General features: G+C 38.3%; 1 protein-coding gene across 2 annotated transcripts; it reads left to right on the top strand.

Moving 5' to 3' along the window:
- The first annotated feature begins 315 nt into the window (after positions 1-315).
- Positions 316-20,601, top strand: LOC103988335 (sucrose transport protein SUT1-like). 2 transcript variants are annotated; one of them, XM_065186910.1, is made up of 13 exons: positions 316-585; positions 17,493-17,558; positions 17,647-17,745; positions 17,870-18,019; positions 18,479-18,512; positions 18,608-18,707; positions 18,803-18,878; positions 18,974-19,195; positions 19,283-19,426; positions 19,508-19,741; positions 19,828-19,894; positions 19,981-20,024; positions 20,129-20,443. In XM_065186910.1, the coding sequence occupies exons 1-13, from the start codon at positions 373-375 to the stop codon at positions 20,300-20,302; spliced, it is 1,623 nt and encodes a 540-aa protein (XP_065042982.1). In that variant the 5' UTR covers positions 316-372; the 3' UTR covers positions 20,303-20,443. The 2 variants fall into 2 exon arrangements, with proteins under 2 accessions (XP_065042982.1, XP_065042983.1); XM_065186911.1 differs by lacking the exon at positions 316-585 and adding an exon at positions 15,854-16,087 and having other exon boundaries at positions 20,129-20,601.
- The last annotated feature ends 321 nt before the right edge of the window (positions 20,602-20,922 follow it).

The following is a 20,922-nucleotide window of genomic DNA, read 5'->3' as shown; positions in this document are numbered from 1 at the left end:
TGGTGATTTCTAAGTAGGCCCCGATGGATTCGTGAACGCTGGAACGGACAAGTGGCGTGGGGCGGGTGGCAAAAGTACGGCGCCTAATCCTTATCCATTTCCCGCGGCAGGCGATCCTTGAACCGCTCTTATACTAAACGGAACCGCTTACGTGGGGCACCATAAAGGCCAGAACATCACCTCCCTGGAAATCACACGTGCGAGTTGCGGAATCGGTGTGCCGATACTAAGATGATGTCGAGGGACACCACACCGCTACTCCGACACTTTATATCCTCTTCACCTCGGCAGTGCCGAGACCACATCCGTCTCTCTCTCTCTGCGCCACAATCCACGGATTCTTAATCAGCATTCGGTGATCGAGTGCTTTTCATGGCGGAGGGGGAGCACATGGCGGTCAATGGTGGCGGAGACGTGGAGCTCGTGGACGCCAACGGGGACTATAGCGGCGCTTCCGCCTGCTCCCGGTCCCGCAGGGCGGCGAAGTCCATCAGCTTGGTGAGGCTCATCGCGGCGTGCATGGCCGCCGGCGGAGTGCAGTACGGGTGGGCGCTGCAGCTGTCCCTCCTCACGCCTTACGTTCAGGTATGCATTTGGTCGACTACTACTCTGCATGCATGCATGAAGGCATTTTCACCCTGCTTTGTTTTCCGATGCTTTGTTGGAGATGTTCGCTTTGCATTCCTTTGATCCTTTTGATGAGGACTTGCTGATCCGAAGACAGAAGAAGAAACAAGGTAAAGCAGAGAGAAGGAGAAGACCTAGTGGCCAAGCTTACATTAATGCACAAGTCAGTGAACAGGATAGAGAGTGAGAGTTAATGGACGGACATCACACTTTAATCCTTTTCTCCGTGGCTGTAGATAAAGCCTAGGGAATGTAAGCACATAGGAGAAGAGGGTGCATCTCAAAACGTACTCTTTGACACAGTCTCTTTCAGCTTTATGACATAGAAAGAGAGAGGAAAAAATCCCCAGAGAGATTGAGAAGAATACGCAAGGAAAGGAATGATTGGGCTCATTAAGAGACACAAGGCCACAACATTATATATAGATAAAATATATATATGTTAGGATGTAAGAGTATTTTAAAGAAATACTTATTCACAATTTTAAATATAAACAAATATAATTTTTTTTTATAAATAATATGATGTATTCGATTCACTTAGATTACTGATTCAAAGTGATTCTCAAAATTGTTTTAGTATTGTATTCTATCTTACTAAAGCCAGCACTACTTGATTGTCTTCCTCTTATTCTTAGATGTATTGATCATTATGTGTATTATGGCATGCATGAGTCCTTTCTCTCTCATATCTTTTGTTTTGCTTATGCTCGGAGCCTTGACTTCTCTTGGCATTTTGTTCCGACACTGTTTCACTAGAGAAAGTGAGTAAACCACCCCCATCCCCACCCCCACCCCCACCCCCAAGACAAGTTGTAGGACATGATGATGCAATTCTTTTAGTACAAGAGGAAGAAGCCCTTTTATTTTGGTTCAAACTCTAGAGCAGCCTTAGGCCATCTTGGAAAGAAGGTCCATAAAGAGTAGGTTCAGGAACCACACTGTCCTTCCATTCTTGTTCAAGCTGAAGACCAGCATTAGGCATCTTGGGAAGGTCCATAAAGAGTAGGTTCAGGAACCACACTGCCCTTGTCCCTGTATACCTGCTTACCATCTATCTTCTTCACCATCTGTGTGACCAAGTTAAGGCTGAAACTGTTGTTGAATTCCAGCTTATGGTGACTAGCATTGCATTGTTTCACACTGTAGCTCTCCATTCCGAGGGACTCATCAGCAACAATGTCAATGTTGCACAAGTAACCATTCTTGCACTCTCCATTCCCAAGGAAAGCATCAACCAATGAATTGTGAGAAAAATGAGAAAATCAATCCATCTCTTTGGAATATATAGGTGATAAGGGATTCTCACATATAGGCAATTTTGATGACACATTAGTCAGATGACCGTCCTACAATCAACTTGGTGCTAGCATAGGAGTCCACTTCGCTTCACATCCTATTTCAGCAAAGGCTGTTGCATTGAAATCGTAATGTCCAACAATTTGGTACACGTCTTCATTTTTCAATAATGACCGATGATTTCACATAACCATCTTGCGAATTCATCACCGCTTCAATTCAACGATTCCTCCCAGCTAACTGTAAAAGTCCTCTTGAGTGTGTCCTTTAATCTATTGAAGAAGAATATTCTCTTTTTATTTCTAAATCCATCAAATTTCTACTAGTTTAAGCCTCGATAATGGCCTCTTTGTCCACCCAATTGAATTCTCCTTGGTAGCTTCTTCTTCTTCCTCCCTGATCAACTATACTCTTGGCACCACTTTGACTCATCCACTTACTGTCGAAGCTAATTATTACTCTTATTATTGAAGTGATTGATCTTGTAAAGAACAATATCATTATCATTAGAGCGTCGATTGCTAAAGACTCGAAGGAGCACCAAACTCGGGTGGTCATAGCCAACTTGAGATATTACAATAGATATTCATAATTAAATATATTAAAATTTAGCATAGTAATCCCTTTATAATCCCGATAAACCCCCAGTATTTGATGACCCCCTGGCTTCATATTTAGGGCAAAAGGCCTCTTTCACTTGAAGTCATTGAGTCAAACTCTAACCTCTTTTATGAGGGCAGGATTGTCCTATTATAGTACCAAGGTCATCTCAATAAATTGTTGCTTTGCTTCCAACTAATATTGTAACTCAAAGAGGCATATCATGAGTACCTTCAATTGTACCCGATTAGGCTCCTCCAATTGGGCCATCTCTTCCACGTATCAATCAATCTCAGCCTACTTATTTTGAAACATATCTCATTCCCAAAGAAGACTCGCCTACCTTTGATTTGCCAATCACTTGTTAAGGATCAATGCCAAGACTCGCCTCTTCTCTTAAGACATTAAAGGGTGACTAATTTAAGGGCTAGACAATACCCTCAGTTACTCTCATTGATATTGCCAAAGTCGTTGATCCTATAGAGGATAGCCTCAGTGTCATTGGAGCATCAATTGCTAAGTTCTTTAAGAATCATCAAATCCGGGTAGTCATAGATAACTTGAAAGATTACAATTGATATCTATAATCAAACATATTGAAACATAACTTAGTAGCCCCTTCATGATCCCGATAAACACCCGGTACTTAGTGACCCCCCAGCTTCATATTGAGGGCAGAGGGCCTATTTTGCTTGGACTCATTAGGTTAGCTCTTCAATTAGATGAGGGTAGAATTATCTTATTATAGTACCAAGATCATCTCAATAAGTCAGCTTCTATCTTTATAGGACTCCTATAGTAATCATTGGTTTGCCTTCAACTAATATTATAGCTCAAAGAGGCTTATTATGAATGCCTTCAATTATACCCGATTAGGCTCCTTCAAATGATTTGTCAATCGCTTATTAAGGGTTAATGTCAAGGTTTGCCTCTCCTCTTTTAGCATTGAAGGGTAGCCAATTTGAGAGCTAGACAATACTCTTAGTTGCTCTCATTGATGTTGTCGAAGTCATTAATCCTATAAAGAATAGCCTCATTGTCGTTAGAGCTATGATTGCTAAGGTCTTTGAGGACCATCAAACCCGGGTGGTCATAGATAACATATTACAATTGATATATATATATATATATATATATAGTCAAACGTATTGAAACCGAACTTAGTAACCCCTTTATGATCTTGACAAACACCCGGTATTTGATGACTCATTTGGCTTTATTTTGAGAGCAAAGGGTCTCTTTTGTTTCGATTCGTCAGGTCAACTCTCCAACCAATTGGATGAGAGCAAAATTGTCTCATTATAGTGCTAAGGTCTGTTAGGATCGGAGCGGCACTAAGAGGGGGGGGGGTGAATTAGTGCAGCGGATTAAAACTTCGATTTTAATCAAAATCTTTCGTACGTTAAGAATGAAACTTGAGAAATTTAACTTGAAGGCGTATTCTTAAAGTTGCGCAGCAAGAGTAATAAGGAACTAAAGCAGTAAGAAGATTTGCAGTAATGTAAATGACAATAATAAAAAGCAAACCAGAGATTACGCCGATTTTTAGAGTGGTTCGGTCAAATGACCTACTCCACTTGCGAGGCCCCTCTTCGATGAGGCTCCCACCTTCCACTAGCAAGTCTCTTGAAATGGAAGGGTAAACACCCCTCTTACAACCTTTTACAAGCAGCTCAACCTCTTACAAATTTTCAATAAGAAAGAAGGAGGAGAACTCTCTAGCAAATTGAAAACAAGACTTGCTAAGACTTTCTAAGACTTTTCTCTCAATCAAAATGCTTCTCAAAAGTTGTAACCTCAGCTGAGATTTGAGGGGTATTTATAGGCCTCAAGAGGATTCAAATTTTGGGCTCCAAAATTTGAATTTTCTTAGGGTTCCCGGTGCTGGCGGTTCCACCGCCCAGCCAGGCGGTGCCACCGCCCAGCGCTCGGGTGCTGGACGGTGCAACCGCCCAGCTAAGGAGGTGTCACCGCCCAGCACTCGGGTGCTGGGCGGTGCCACCGCCCAGTTAGACGGTGCCACCGCCTACAGTGTTTTCAGCCCGACTACAGTGTTTTCAGCCACTAGTTGGGCTTCAATCTTGGCTCTCTAGTTCGCTGGTTTAGCCTAAACCAACTCTGACTTTGGGCCCAGTTGGCCCCTAACCAGGATATAGGATTATCTCTTAATCCTAATCCTAATTACAAGTGGACTACATAACCAAAACACATCCTAAGCAAATTTTCAACCGCGAACGTCGAGTCTTGTTCTGGCGAGCTTTCCGACGAACTTTCTGCCGACGGGCTTCTAGCAAGCTCCCGAACTTGTGATGACTTTAATGAGTAGCCGAGCCTTCTCGGTGATCTCCGTGAACCTCCAACGATCTCTTCGGCGAACTTCCGAAAATTCCGACAGGTTCCCGATTTCTTCTCGGTTGGTTCTGGCAGCATCTCCGACGATTCTTCGGACTCTTAAACGTCCATCGAACTTGACTCCGGTATTCTCGCTTTGTGTTTTCTGGTTATCGTAGTTAATCCTGCACACTTAACTCAATAATATGGATTAGATCAAATAACCCATCAATTGATTTTATCATCAAAATCCGAGATTCAACAATCTCCCCCTTTTTGATGATGACAATCAATTGATGACGGAGTTAAACGTAACTCCCCCTATCTATATGCCATATTATGAGAAGATAAAACACTTGAATTTCATCATTGAATTCAAGTATAAACCTATAAGCTCTAACCGTAGAACTTATCGTTATTCTCATTAAGCATAATGTAAATGCGAAACTTTGATGAAAATCTTTTTCAAGTCGAAAGATAAGAGACAAATTTTACTATGACAAGAGATAAAGATTTTCAACTTGAATTGCATGATTATACATTTTAGACATGCATTCAATATGATCAATCAATCTTACAATATTTTCAAGGATTTTGCAAGGCATATAAGATAATCATCGATCGATCACTTTTCTCAAGGATTTTGCAATTCATATTTTGTCATGCTATTAAGAATGATATAAGTCATCACTTTTCTCCCCCTTTGTCATCAACAAAAAGGAAAATGAGACTTGAAGCACATATTTTGTCATACAACGATTTTATCATTGAAAATTAAGTATGCAAAAATATTTACGCAGAGTTCATTTTAGAGGAAAATTCAGCATGCATTCATATTATCTAATCTCTTCTTCCTATGAATAACAGAAATTGTAGATGTATAAGAGAGAGATTGGGATAAGAAAAAAATTCAAGTAGTAATTTCACGAAGTCAAGATCATAATTCGAATACAAACTCATTCAAATCGTCAAATTCATGAAAATCTCAACATTACTTTTTAATCATCACATAAGGCATTTAAAGAATTTTTGAAACATAGGAGAATGATTAATTTAAGCATACAATGTTTCAATCAAATTCAAGTCATGAATGCCAATACTTTCATATTTGTAAGTATCAATTCATGAATGCCAAAAGATATTATTTGTGATTCCAATTTTGCAAGATCAAGATTATGATTTAGATAAAACTTATTTAAATCAAATCGCTAACTTGAAATTCATTATCAAGTCATCAAAGTCGATTTCGAGATTTCACAACATGTCATATGGAATGAGAGATGGAAAGAAGATGAAAAACTTTACGGAAAATCCAATCAAACAAGTTTATTGTTTAGGGACAATTTAACATACCTAATTCCCTTCTAATGAATTCAAATTGGTCTTCATTCAAGGCTTTTGTGAATATATCCGCTAATTGATGCTTTGTGTCAATGAATTCTAGAACAATATTATTGTTAAGGACATGATCGCGTATGAAATGATGCCTAACGTCGATGTGCTTAGTTCTAGAATGCTGAATTGGATTTTTAGTAAGACATATGGCACTAGTATTATCACATTTTATGGGAATATTTTTAAAGTGAATTCCATAGTCTTCTAATGTATTTTTCATCCAAATGACTTGTGCACAACATGCACTTGCAGCTATGTATTCGGCTTCTGCCGTAGATAGTGCAACTGAATTTTGTTTCTTGGAAGTCCAAGAAACAAGTGCATGTCCTAAAAATTGGCATGTTCCGGATGTACTTTTTCTATCTATTCTGCATCCGCCAAAATCGGCATCCGCATAGGCTATTAAATCAAAATTTTCAGATTTTGGATACCACAATCCTAAATTTGAAGTTCCTTTAAGATACCTAAATATTCTTTTAACACTCTTAAGATGAGATAATTTAGGATTAGATTGAAACCTAGCGCAAAGTCCTACACTAAACATAATATCCGGTCTAGTCGCAGTGAGGTAGAGTAGACTACCTATCATTCCCCTATATGTTTTTTGATCGAAACTTTCACCATTTTCATCCATATCTAACTTAGTCGCAGTACTCATAGGGGTGTTTATTGCTTTTGAATTATCCATGTTAAATCGTTTTAACAATTCTAATGTATATTTGGATTGGTTAAGAAATATACCATCACTAAGTTGTTTGATTTGTAATCCCAAAAAGAAAGTTAATTCACCCATTAAACTCATTTCAAATTCAAGACTCATACATTTGGCAAATGATTCACATAGTGATTCATCCGAAGAGCCAAACACAATATCGTCAACATAAATTTGCACAATAAGAAAATTATTTTCAAAATGTTTAATAAACAATGTAGTATCAACCTTGCCTTTGGTAAAATTATTTAAAATAAGAAAGGAACTAAGCCTTTCATACCAAGCTCTAGGAGCTTGTTTTAAGCCATAGAGAGCTTTAGTCAATTTGAATACATGATTAGGAAGAAGAGAATTTTCAAATCCGGGAGGTTGTTCGACAAATACTTCTTCGGAAATAAAACCATTCAAGAAAGCACTTTTAACATCCATTTGAAATAGTTTAAAATTATTACTACTAGCATAGGCAAGGAGCATCCTTATGGCTTCTAATCGAGCCACGGGAGCGAAGGTTTCTTCGTAATCGATACCTTCTTCTTGGTTGAAACCTTTGGCCACTAATCTAGCCTTGTTTCTAACCACAATACCATTTTCGTCTTGCTTGTTTCTAAAGACCCACTTAGTACCTATGACTAAGTGGTCACTTGGTCTAGGAACAAGCTTCCATACCTCATTCCTCTCAAATTGGTTCAATTCTTCTTGCATTGCAATGATCCAAAAATCATCTTTTAAGGCTTCGTCAATGCATTTAGGTTCAATTTGAGAAAGGAAGGCGGCGTTAGCACAAAAATTTTTGAAAGAAGAACGAGTTTGAACCCCTTTTGATGTATCTCCTATAATTTGCTCTTTTGGATGAGCATCTACATACTTCCATTCTTTTGGTAAAGAAATTTCGGAAGAAGATGCATTCAAATGGCTATTTTGAGGAGAGGGTTCATTTAAATTCAAATTATCAAAACCAAGATCATCATCAAAATCATTTTTCTTTAAATCGGAAATTTCATTAAAAACTACATGAATAGACTCTTCAATTACTAAAGTTCTTTTATTAAAAACCCGAAAAGCTTTAGAAACGGAAGAGTAACCAAGAAAGATGCCTTCATCGGATTTAGCATCAAATTTTCCTAAAGCATCCCTTTCATTTAAAATAAAGCATTTACAACCAAAAACTTTAAAATAGGAGATGTTTGGTTTTTTGTTATTCCATAATTCATAGGGAGTTTTGGATAAGGATGGTCTTATTAGGACTCTATTCATAATGTAGCAAGCCGTATTTACAGCTTCGGCCCAAAAGTACTTAGGTAAACTTTGTTCATTCAACATAGTTCTTGCCATTTCTTGTAGGTTTCTATTTTTCCTTTCAACTACTCCATTTTGTTGAGGATTTCTTGGAGTTGAGAAGTTGTGATTGTACCCATTACTTTCGCAAAAATTTTGAAAGTCACGGTTTTGGAATTCACCACCGTGATCACTCCGAATTGATGAAATCATGAAGCCTTTTTCGTTTTGAGTGAGTTTACAAAATTTAGAGAAACACTTGAAGCAATCACTTTTGTGAGCTAAGAAATAGGTCCAAGTGTATCTAGAGTAGTCATCCACAATCACAAAAGCATATTTGCTTCCACCTAGACTTGTTGTATCAATTGGTCCAAATAAGTCCAAATGGATCAATTGTAATGGTCTAGTAGTGCTAATTTGATTTTTTGGTTTGAAGCTTGTTTTTATTTGTTTGCCTAGTTGACATGCATCGCATACTTTGTCCTTAATAAACTTTAAATTTGGAATTCCTCGTACTAATTCTTGAGATGAGATCTTAGATATTGTTTTCATGCTTGCATGGCCTAATCTCCTATGCCAAAGCCAAGCATCATCATTTACGACGGAGAAGCACATTTCATTACTTAGTTCATCAAGATTGATGGTATAGACATTATTTTGTTTTAAAGCAATCATAGTCATGTTATGATTTGGTTTTTCAATAATGCACATATTTGATTCAAACCTAACGATATAACCTTTATCGCATAGTTGACTTATACTTAAGAGATTGTGTTTCAATCCATCAACTAGTAAAACATCATCAATGGAAAAACTAAATTTGTTACCAATAGTTCCCTTGCCAATGATTTTGCCTTTGTTGTTGTCTCCGAAGGTGACGTACCCTTCTTCTTTGCTAGTGAGCATAGAGAAATGAGATGGATCTCCAGTCATATGTCTTGAGCATCCACTATCGAGATACCATCTCTTGCTCCTAGCTTGTGGGTTTTTCTACAAAAGAGGATGATTTTTAGGTACCCATTTGATTTTGGGTGCCTCAAAAATTGACCCACTAACTTTGTTATTTATTATCGAATCCTTTATAGTTCCTTTAGGAACCCATATTAATTTTTGTGAACTCATTTTCCTAAAAGGACATTTGTAGGCAATATGTCCGGATTTGCAACAGAAGTTGCATTGCATATAAGAGGAAACATGTAATGTAGGTCCTTTTATGAAAGTGGTAGGATTTTGATGTAATCCTTTTACAAATCCAATTCCATTTCTATTTGCGATGTGACCCTTGTGTGCAAGGATCATATCTAATCCTTTGCTACCAACCTTAAAGGTTTCTTTAAGAAGCAAATTTTCATTTTTTATTGCTTCTAAATGCTCACACTTAGAGCATGGAGGAGTTTGAATATTATCAAACTTATCTTGTAGCAAAGCATGCTCTTTCTTTAAGATACTTAACTTCTTGCTAACAGTTCTACATTCATCAAATAATTCATGAAAAGCGATAGAGAGTTCTTCAAAAGATAAATCTTCATTAAGTAAATCACATACCTCTTCTCCTAAAGCCATTAGCGCGTAATGAGCAACTTGCTCGGTGTTGGACTCCTCTTCTTCGGATGCGCTTGAATCATCCCACGTTGCCTTGAACGCCTTCTTCTTTGATGTCCTCTTTTTGGCTTGAGGACAATCGTTCTTGTAGTGTCCCGGTTTTTTGCATTCATAGCAAATCACTTGGTCCTTCTTTTGTTCAAATTTATTTTTTGTATTATTTTTAAATCTGTTCTTTCTTAAATATTTTTTAAACTTTTGAGTCAAAAGTGCAATGTCATTGTCACTGTCCTCATCACTTGATGTTCCTTTCAAGTGGTCTTCTTGTGATTTGAGTGCCATATCCTTCCTGTTCTTTGGAAGGGGGTTCTCGAGCTCGTCATGAGCTTGACATGTCATTTCGTAGGTCATTAGAGACCCAATGAGTTCTTCAAGAGGGAATGCTTTAAGGTCTTTGGCCTCTTGAATGGCCGTAACTTTTGGATCCCAACTTTTAGGGAGGATCTTAAGATTTTAGTTACTAGTTCAAAGTTAGTAAAATCTTTACCAAGAGCTTTGAGTCCATTGATGACATCCGTAAACCGGGTGTACATGTCTCCGATGGACTCACTTGGTTTCATTCGGAAAAGTTCGTAAGAGTGCACAAGGATGTTGATTTTGGACTCTTTCACTCGGCTAGTGCCTTCATGAGTGACCTCAAGAGTTCTCCAAATATCAAAAGCCGAATCACACATTGAAACACGATTAAATTCATTTTTGTCTAGTGCACAAAACAAGGCATTCATAGCCTTTGCATTTAAAGCAAAAACCTTCTTCTCCGATTCATTCCATTCGCTCATCGGAAGAGAAGATTTTTGAAATCCATTCTCGACAATAGACCAAAGCTCAAAGTCCATAGAAATGAGGAAGATTCTCATGCGAGTCTTCCAATATGTGTAATCCGACCCATTAAACAAAGGTGGTCGTGCAATAGAATGGCCCTCTTGCATGCCGGAATAAGCCATCTCTCTTGGGTATTAAACCAAATATGAGAGATAACCTTGCTCTGATACCACTTGTTAGGATCGGAGCGGCACTAAGAGGGGGGGGTGAATTAGTGCAGCGGATTAAAACTTCGATTTTAATCAAAATCTTTCGTACGTTAAGAATGAAACTTGAGAAATTTAACTTGAAGGCGTATTCTTAAAGTTGCGCAGCAAGAGTAATAAGGAACTAAAACAGTAAGAAGATTTGCAGTAATGTAAATGACAATAATAAAAAGCAAACCAGAGATTACGCCGATTTTTAGAGTGGTTCGGTCAAATGACCTATTCCACTTGCGAGGCCCCTCTTCGATGAGGCTCCCACCTTCCACTAGCAAGTCTCTTGAAATGGAAGGGTAAACACCCCTCTTACAACCTTTTACAAGCAGCTCAACCTCTTACAAATTTTCAATAAGAAAGAAGGAGGAGAACTCTCTAGCAAATTGAAAACAAGACTTGCTAAGACTTTCTAAGACTTTTCTCTCAATCAAAATGCTTCTCAAAAGTTGTAACCTCAGCTGAGATTTGAGGGGTATTTATAGGCCTCAAGAGGATTCAAATTTTGGGCTCCAAAATTTGAATTCTCTTAGGGTTCCCGGTGCTGGCGGTTCCACCGCCCAACGCTCGGGTGCTGGACGGTGCAACCGCCCAGCTAAGGAGGTGTCACCGCCCAGCACTCGGGTGCTGGGCGGTGCCACCGCCCAGTTAGAAGGTGCCACCGCCTACAGTGTTTTCAGCCCGACTACAGTGTTTTCAGCCACTAGTTGGGCTTCAATCTTGGCTCTCTAGTTCGCTGGTTTAGCCTAAACCAACTCTGACTTTGGGCCCAGTTGGCCCCTAACCAGGATATAGGATTATCTCTTAATCCTAATCCTAATTACAAGTGGACTACATAACCAAAACACATCCTAAGCAAATTTTCAACCGCGAACGTCGAGTCTTGTTCTGGCGAGCTTTCCGACGAACTTTCTGCCGACGGGCTTCTAGCAAGCTCCCGAACTTGTGATGACTTTAATGAGTAGCCGAGCCTTCTCGGTGATCTCCGTGAACCTCCAACGATCTCTTCGGCGAACTTCCGAAAATTCCGACAGGTTCCCGATTTCTTCTCGGTTGGTTCTGGCAGCATCTCCGACGATTCTTCGGACTCTTAAACGTCCATCGAACTTGACTCCGGTATTCTCGCTTTGTGTTTTCTGGTTATCGTAGTTAATCCTGCACACTTAACTCAATAATATGGATTAGATCAAATAACCCATCAATTGATTTTATCATCAAAATCCGAGATTCAACAAAATTAAAGGTTTTTTTTATGTAATAAAAAATTTCTTAAATATTATAATATTAAATATTATAATATTATATTATAAGTAATTTTAGTGCTAAGGTCATCTTGATAAGTCATCTCCTATCCTTATAGGAATTCTTTAGCAATTATTGCTTTGCCTCTAACAAATATTGCAACTCAAATATGCTCATCATGAATACCTTCAATTGTACTCGATTAGACTCCTTCAGGTCATCTCTTCCATATGTCAATCAACCTTAATTTACTTATTATAAAATATATTTCATTCTTGAAATAGAGCCATCATGATAGCTATAGAGTTGCCCTTGCAATTAAATCATGCACAAGTATGAGCCAATTCTAAACCAATAACAGGAAGCCTACAAGCACGAATACCCACCATGACCAATTGCTTATGGGCCTCGTCGAGCATATAGTCATTTTGTGAGGCTAGGTGCATCGCCCCTAGATTCTATTACATGACTTGCAATGAGATCTCCCTCTAGTGGCAATCTATTGAGAGCCCCTATATCGACCAAAGGGAGTCGTCCATCGACTCAAACTAGTGACTCGAAATCTAACACATGAAATTCTCCCAATCAATGGGACAAAGTTCACATACTAACAAATAAGTTAGGGTGGTTGACTAATCGAGGATGGTGTTTTGCATCGCTTTGATGATGGATCAAGGGTGTTAGGCCATCTTCTCGCCTCCCTAATGAAGAAAGTAAAAATGCCTTGCTTTGCCTTGTCCTAAGAGTTGGGGCTTTCATTTATCCTCCTCTTGTTGTTCCCTTGTCGGGGGGTGGGGTTGGTGTTGATTTGTCAATCATTTGCTCTATTCTTTTAGCATCGAAGGGTGGCCAATTTGAGGGCTAAGAAATAACTTGAGTTTCTCTCAATGATGTTATCGGTGTCATCAATCATATAGAGGATGACCTCATTGTCATTGGAGTGTCGATCGCTAAGGTCTTTAAGGACCACTAAACCCGAGTAGTCATAGACAACTTGAGAGATTGCAATTGATATCCATAATCAATCATATTAAAACCTAGCTTAATAACCCTTTCAAGATCTCGACAAACACCTAATACTTAGTAGCCTCCTTGGTTTCATATTGAAGGCAAAGAACCTCTTTCAGTTGGAGTCATCAAGTCAACTCCTCAACCTATTGGACGAGGGTGAAATTGTCCTATTATTGTGTAGAGATAATCTCGATAAGTTATCTTATATCCTTGCAAGATTTCTCCAATAATCATTGCTCTACCTCCAACTAATATTATAGCTCAGAGAGGCTCATTATGAATGCCTTTGATTGCATCTGATTAGTCTCCTCCAATCAAGCCATGTCTCCCATAAGTCAATCAGTCTAAACCTATTTATTCTAAAACATATCTCATTGACAAAAAGGACTATCATGGTAGCCAAGGAGTTACAGCTTTAGTTCAGCATCACCATCATGAGGTGGTGACCTTGCAATTAAAGTGTGTACAAGTAAGAGTCAACACTAAATCAATAACAGTAAACATGCAAGCTCGGATACTCACCATGACCAACTGCTTGTAGGCCTCGTTGGACATAGATTTGATATCTGTAGCATATAGCTATTTTGTGAGGCTAGGTGCATCACCCCTTGATTCCACTACATGACTTGCAATGAGATTTTCATTAGATGACAATTCACTAAGAGTCCCTATGTTGACCTATCATCCATCGACTCAAGCTAATGACTTGAAGTCTAACACACGATTCTCTCACAATCAATGAAATAAAGTTTATATATGAACAAATAAATTGGGGTGGTTGATTGGCCGAGGAGGGTGTTTCGTGTCACTCCAATGATAGATTGAGAGTGTCGGGCTATCTTCTCTTCTCCCCCATGGCAAAAGCAGAAATACCTTGGGTTGGTTTGGGGAGGGGGTATTGATTTGTCAATCGCTTATTAAGGGTTAATGCCAACACTTGCCTCTTCTCTTTTGGAATTGATGGCCGGCCAATTTGAGAGCTAGACAATATCCCCGGTTGCTCTCATTGATATTGTTGCCCTTGTTGTTGTCTCTTCATCACCCAAGAAAAGCCTTCTTTTGTTCTTGTTGCCATTTCTTTTATCGATGACACAAGAAAGTCTTTCAATAAGATTTACATATGTAAAAAAAAATATAATTGAATTATAATTAGAAAGAAAACCATGGTTCAAAAACAAAGATAAGGGGCCTTGATTATTGACTATGAGGCACGGCTCGAAGTTCAACCTTTATAAGCTCACTCATTTCAACAATGATAATAGACTTGGATGAAGCTTGAGATATTCAAGTGAATTGTCCCTTCTTGGCTATGGCTAGCCTCGAAGAGGCATTAGCAAATTTCTAGATAGCCTAGGGCATGGCTAGAATACTAGCCCTCGTCGAAGAAACACAAAAAAAAACTTTTCTTCTAGCCCTTGTTAAAGCTCAAAGCTCCTAGACCATGCAACCATTTTGAGTTGAAAGGAAATAAACTGAATCCTTGAATCACACATTATATCGTGCACATAATAGAGTCAACATTAAGATAATATCAAGACTGTGATACTCTCGGACCAACACTATAAGATAGTTCCACGAATTTGATGTCAATTGAGCGAGTGTGATCTCTCATGTCTAGGAGATATTGACAAAGAAAGAATGGAGAGGAGATCGAAACCTTACCTCCAATGCATCTAGTAAGTGCAAAAGTAGCGATTTGATGTAAAAGGGTTAATCACTAGGCCGAGTAACTATAAGCTCAAAATCAAGTGGAATAAAGTACTTGAATGTAATCTAGATCTTCAATACTGATATAGGAGTCAGAGTTAAGGGAGATAATCGTAGACTACTAGACTCCATTGTCTATAGGAATCATCCTCGAGAAGACAATCTCTCTTGCTACTATGACTTTGATCTCTTCAAAGCATAGAAGGCCTATCAAGATGAGTTTCAAGTTCTTATTGAAGGTTAAACACCCAAGATATTCCATGAATTAACTTCTTGTGAGTTTTTAAATAATTTCCATAAGATTCTTGATTTGATTTATCTCTTATAAATCCTCATTTGAATTATGAATAATTTCCTAATAATTTTGATTTGAGAAATTTCTCGTAAATCCTTATTTAAATTTTGAAAAACTTTCATAAGAATCTAGATTCAAATTCCTATAAGACCTCATCTCAATTTTGAATAATTTTCATACAAATACTGATTTAAATCATTTCATAAAAATCCTAATTTGAATTATTTCTTTAAGAATCATCATTTGAATGATTTCCTTATGGATCATTTTCTGAGTTATTCTTATTTGGTAGCAACAAAATAATTTTCATAAGAATTTTGATTTAAATTATTTCATAAAAAATAATTTAAATTATTTTCTTAAAAAACATCATTTGAATGGTTTCCTTATTAATCCTTATTTGAGTTGTTTTTGTTTTAGTTTAATAACAACGAAATAGGTTTCATAAGAATCTTGATTTGAATCATTTCCTAAAAAGTCCTAAATTGAATTATCTCCTTAAGAATCATCATTTGAATGATTTTCTTATGGATCATACTAAACTAAACCACTTACGTGAAGTACTCTAGATCTCATAATTTCATCGACATTAACCCAAAATTGCAAGTCATGAGTGTTCCTGAGGAACATCACACCGCTGCTCGAAACTATAAATATGTCCTCCCCTTAGCTATGATGATATCATATCCATCAAATTATCTCTTTCTCTACAACATAAGTGATCGGTGGTCAATGGAAATACAAAGAGAACACGAGACAGAGATCTATGTGGTCAGGCAGGATAGGCATGGTGAGGATGTAGAGATCGTGGAGGCTAGCGATGTGGATAGTAGCGATGTCGCTACCTCTTCCCAATCTCGCCATATGCCTAAGCCAATTAGCTTGGTGAGGCTCTTCCTCGCGTGTATGGTTGCTGGCGGGGTGCAGTATGGGTGGGCACTTCAATTGTCTCTCCTCACGCCTTATATTCAGGTATGCTTCTTCGAGACGAAACACAAATCTTCAGCTACTTTGCATGTGTACACGCGTGCATGCAGATATTTCCACCCTGCTTCATGTTTGATGCTAGTTCGAGATGTTGCCTTTATATTCATTTGATAGGTTAGCAAATGTGAGTGAAAGATCTCATCAAACTAAATTTAATCCTCGAATTTAAGAAATAGTGAGAATTCTCAATTTGATAATTTAGAAAATTAAATCTTATTCATTCTCTCCCTCCAGATATCCTTTGTTTCATTTAAGAAGTATCATATTGAGTGAACCGTCAATCATTTAGACTCATAAGGGGTCAATCAATTACGATAATTTATGATCAAACTAGAAAAAGTTGGATACTTCTTATTTTATATAAAAATCTTTACTATTCAATGCGGCTAGATTATGTATTGTTATTGGAATTTCATATATCATTCTATTATTTGAGTGAACTTTTAATTTTTGATATTTTGATAAGAAATAAATTTGTCATCCCTTTAGAATATGATTAAGAATGAGAGAAATAAAGCTAAAATCCTATTTTGGTATTTCGATAAGAGGAGAAAGAGTACTAGTTAAGAATATTTGTACTGGCAACCCTCATTTTGCTATTTACAATCTCATTTTAAAATATTTAATATTCTTAAGATATTGATGTTCAAATGAACGTAAATGTTATCAACTTATCACTTAATTCTAACACTCTTTTGACTCCTTTCATACCATATATTTTTTTCTCTTTAATATTAATAATAATATTGTGATTATGATAATAATAATAATAATAATAATAATAATAATAATAATAATAATAATAATAATTAATAATTAATAATAATAATAATAATAATAATTATTATTATTATCCTCCTAATCCTTGAAGATGGTTGGAGGGGACATACCCAGGGTTTCAATGTCGATGCTCATGGGGATAATTGATCATAAAATGAGTTACATGAAGTAACAGTAATTTAGAGGTTATGAAAAATAAGAATATAATTGATGATTGAGGAGTTATATTTAGTAAAATTATATTTTTGTTATTTTTTTAGATGATAGTATGAAATAAGAGGTGACACAATTTTGTAAAAAACCCCTCCTACATATAGATCACTTGAATCCTTTCCTCCTTGGCTTATATGGTATGTAAGCATATGGAAGGAGGCAACACAAGTGAAAACCATCGGATCAGATCATGTGCCGATCTCAAGACGATCTTCCATGATAGACAAAGATCCCATGTTTTCACATTAATTTTATTTAGGAAACGATGTTAGGAGTTGAATTAATCACACGAGTTTAAAATTTTATTGCGTTCGCAAAAATTGATGAAAAAAATAATTTCAAAATTATATCGATCTCAATTATTAACGGATGAATCTTCTTGTTCTTGTTGGTGTAGACGCTGGGCCTCTCTCATGCTCTTTCCTCTATCATATGGCTTTGTGGCCCTGTCGCAGGCTTCATAGTAAGTGTTTCATCGATCTCACCATTTTCCTTCTATCTGTAGTCATTTCATGTTGCTCATCGATCTATATCATGTCTCTGGCGAACAGGTTCAGCCTTGTGTTGGTCTGTGGAGTGACAGATGTCGGTCGAGATTTGGAAGAAGGAGACCCTTCATATTTGTTGGATGTTGCCTGATATGTATTGCTGTGAGTATATAATACATATGTATATATATATATATATACATATGTATATATATATGGACTTGCAAGCCTTCTCTCGTATCACAAACACGTACGTTGTTTTCTTACATGGATTTCACTATTACAGGTGCTCGTGGTAGGGTTTTCTTCTGATATAGGATATGCACTTGGTGATACAAAGAAACACTGTAGTGTTTATCGTGGTGCTCGATGGCATGCAGCCATCATTTATGTTCTTGGATTTTGGTTGCTGGATTTCTCCAACAATGCAGTTCAAGTAAGTCTTCTTGTTTTTTGTTGTGATCTTCGATGCTTCGAGTTCATCTTGTTGGGAGGGGAAGAAAAAAAATTGAAAATCAAAAGAAAACATCTAGAGATTAACAATAAAAAAAAATACTAGAAAGTTGATACAAGATTAATGTGATTTAGCAAATTCTTCAATATATGAGATCAAATATAAGATCCTTAAATTATGCCCACTCAAATATGACTCTTCTTATTTACCTCTCACGAAGAATTCTCTCAACCTTTTTTAGAACCCTTAGAGCTCGTCCTCTCATCAAAACTTTAAGACACAGATTGTTTTTATATGAACGAATCCTAATTCACTAAGAAATTTTAATTTAGTTAAAATTCTATCAACTAATTTAAATATAATTAAGACTCCTAAAAATACTTATCAATCCTAACATGTTCTTATTGAATTTTGAGTCTCACCAACATATGATCATCGTAGGGTCCTGCTCGGGCACTCATGGCTGATCTCTCAGGTAAAAATCCTTACTTGCATGTCTTGCTCTGCTGCTGGAAGAAGGATCAAGCTTCTGCATCATGAACAATCTCTAAACCTTCGTTGTGTTGTTAGGTCATCATGGATGCAGTGCAGCAAATGCTATATTCTGTTCATGGATGGCTTTGGGAAATATTCTGGGATACTCTTCAGGTTCTACTGGAAATTGGCACAAGTACGTTGGCCTACTTGCTCAGCTCATCATCATGTTCCTGACAGATAGATGACTTCCAACAAAGACTAATCTGCCTTCTGTAAATGTTGGTGTAGGTGGTTTCCATTCTTGATGACGAGGGCTTGCTGTGAAGCCTGTGCAAACTTGAAGGCGGCATTCATTATCGCTGTGGTACGTCCTTTCCTCTGCTCTGTGTCCTAAATTCACCTTAAGCTTCGTGTTCATGCTTGTCACTCCCTGATTACACTCTTCTCCACTGGAAACAGTTCTTTCTGATCATCAGTTTGACGGTGACGCTGATCTTTGCCAAAGAAGTTCCTCTGAGTGGACCTGCGCCAGACCCTCAAGCCCCTGCAAGAGTCGACTCCAAGGAAGAACTGATGCCCAGTGAGGGCGAGCAAAGTGCCAGCTTTCTTGCTGTCTTCAAGGCCTTCAAGAATTTACCTCCTGGAATGCCTTCGGTGCTTCTTGTTACCTCCCTCACCTGGGTATGCACTCAACTCCATTGGATTTGAGCTTGAGATCTCTGTGGATGAGCTCCTTGAACTTCTTTGCTGTTTCTTGGTGGCTTGCAGTTGTCATGGTTTCCCTTCATCCTCTACGACACCGATTGGATGGGCCGGGAAATCTATCATGGGAATCCGAAGGGAACCACTGCCGAGATCGATGCCTACAACCGAGGCGTCAGACAAGGAGCATTTGGTTTGCTGCTGAATTCGGTGAGAGGAATCGAAATAGCTGCCTATTTACTTCCTTTTCACCAACAACATTGCTGATCCAAATTGTGCACTTGTTCGCAGATCGTGCTGGGTGTTACTTCTTTCTTGATCGAGCCAATGTGCCGAAAGGTGGGTTCGAGAGTGGTTTGGGCGGCGAGCAACTTCATGGTGTTTGTCTGCATGGCTGCCACCGCAGTCGTAAGCGTTTGGTCCTCGAAAGAGTTCAATGGTTCGATTCAGCAAGCGATCACAGCAGATAGCGGTGTCAGAGCCACGGCTCTGGTTCTATTTGCAGTGCTCGGAGTCCCTCTGGCTGTGAGCATCATTTTCCCCATGCTTCTACCGACATTTACCCATCGGTTCCAAACACTAAGCTTCCTCTTACTGCTGCTCTTGTGCAGGTTCTCTTCAGTGTTCCTTTCGCTGTTGCAGCACAGCTGGTTGTCGACAAGGGTACCGGTGGCCAAGGTTAGCTGAATTGGGTTACGTTCGTGATGTCGATACCTTGTTCATGTTCATGTCTTAGGTACTCATCATGTTTGGCTGTTTTGCAGGACTTTGCACTGGAGTTCTCAACATCTCGATCGTAATTCCTCAGGCATGTTTTCGACATAGTTCAGATTTCTTTCTTGCCGAAAACATCATAATAGTTTGATGTATGATTCGGATGCAGCTAACACCTGATGGCTTCTGATGTTTCAGGTGATCATAGCACTAAGTGCAGGCCCATGGGACGCCCTGTTTGGGAAAGGAAATATTCCTGCCTTTGCTCTGGCATCCGCCATCGCCTTCGTCTCTGGCTTCGTCGGACTCTTCATGCTCCCAAGGCTGTCGAGGAGCAACTTCGCCACTTCAGGTCTCGCCGGTGGCCACTGATACAATGCAGCATTGAAGTCAGTGAAGTAGCTACAGGTTGCGTCAAGGTCTTTCTAGCCATAGTTTCCATCAGAGTCAGTCAAGATTGTAATCAGGAGCCAAGTAGCTCCTGGTTGTGTCAAGGTCTTTCTAGCCATGGTTTCCATCAGAGTCAGTCAGAGCTTGTGGTGTGGCTACTCTGGTCATCTTGAACAGTTCATCAACGAGATTATGTAGGGAAAGATGAAACTGTATTTTCCTGATGCAACGAAAAATGTGGTTGTGAAAAGCTATTTTGCTGCGGTCTCATTTTTGCTCTACAGTCTTATCTACTGACTGAGAGAATGCAACAGAGGGTGGCAAGTTCTTCTTCCCTTGGAATTGCTATCAATGAATACTGCCAATCCAATTAAAATTGTGATACAGACTGAATTATAATTTATTTGTATGAAAAAAAGAGATTGTTTTCGTAATTCGAATGCTGATGATCGACGTAATATATCGAAAGAGACTGAATTATGATTCATTTTTTCGTGAAAAAAAAGAGACTATTTTCGTGATTCGAACGATGATGATCGGCATAATAATATATCAAGATGCGATGATAAGGTGCATGTGTGTTAGGTAGCAAACCCAGCAAG

Source organism: Musa acuminata, chromosome BXJ1-6, assembly GCF_036884655.1.
Source record: "Musa acuminata AAA Group cultivar baxijiao chromosome BXJ1-6, Cavendish_Baxijiao_AAA, whole genome shotgun sequence".
Lineage (NCBI taxonomy): Eukaryota > Viridiplantae > Streptophyta > Magnoliopsida > Zingiberales > Musaceae > Musa > Musa acuminata.
This window is presented reverse-complemented; position numbering and strand designations above follow the sequence as displayed.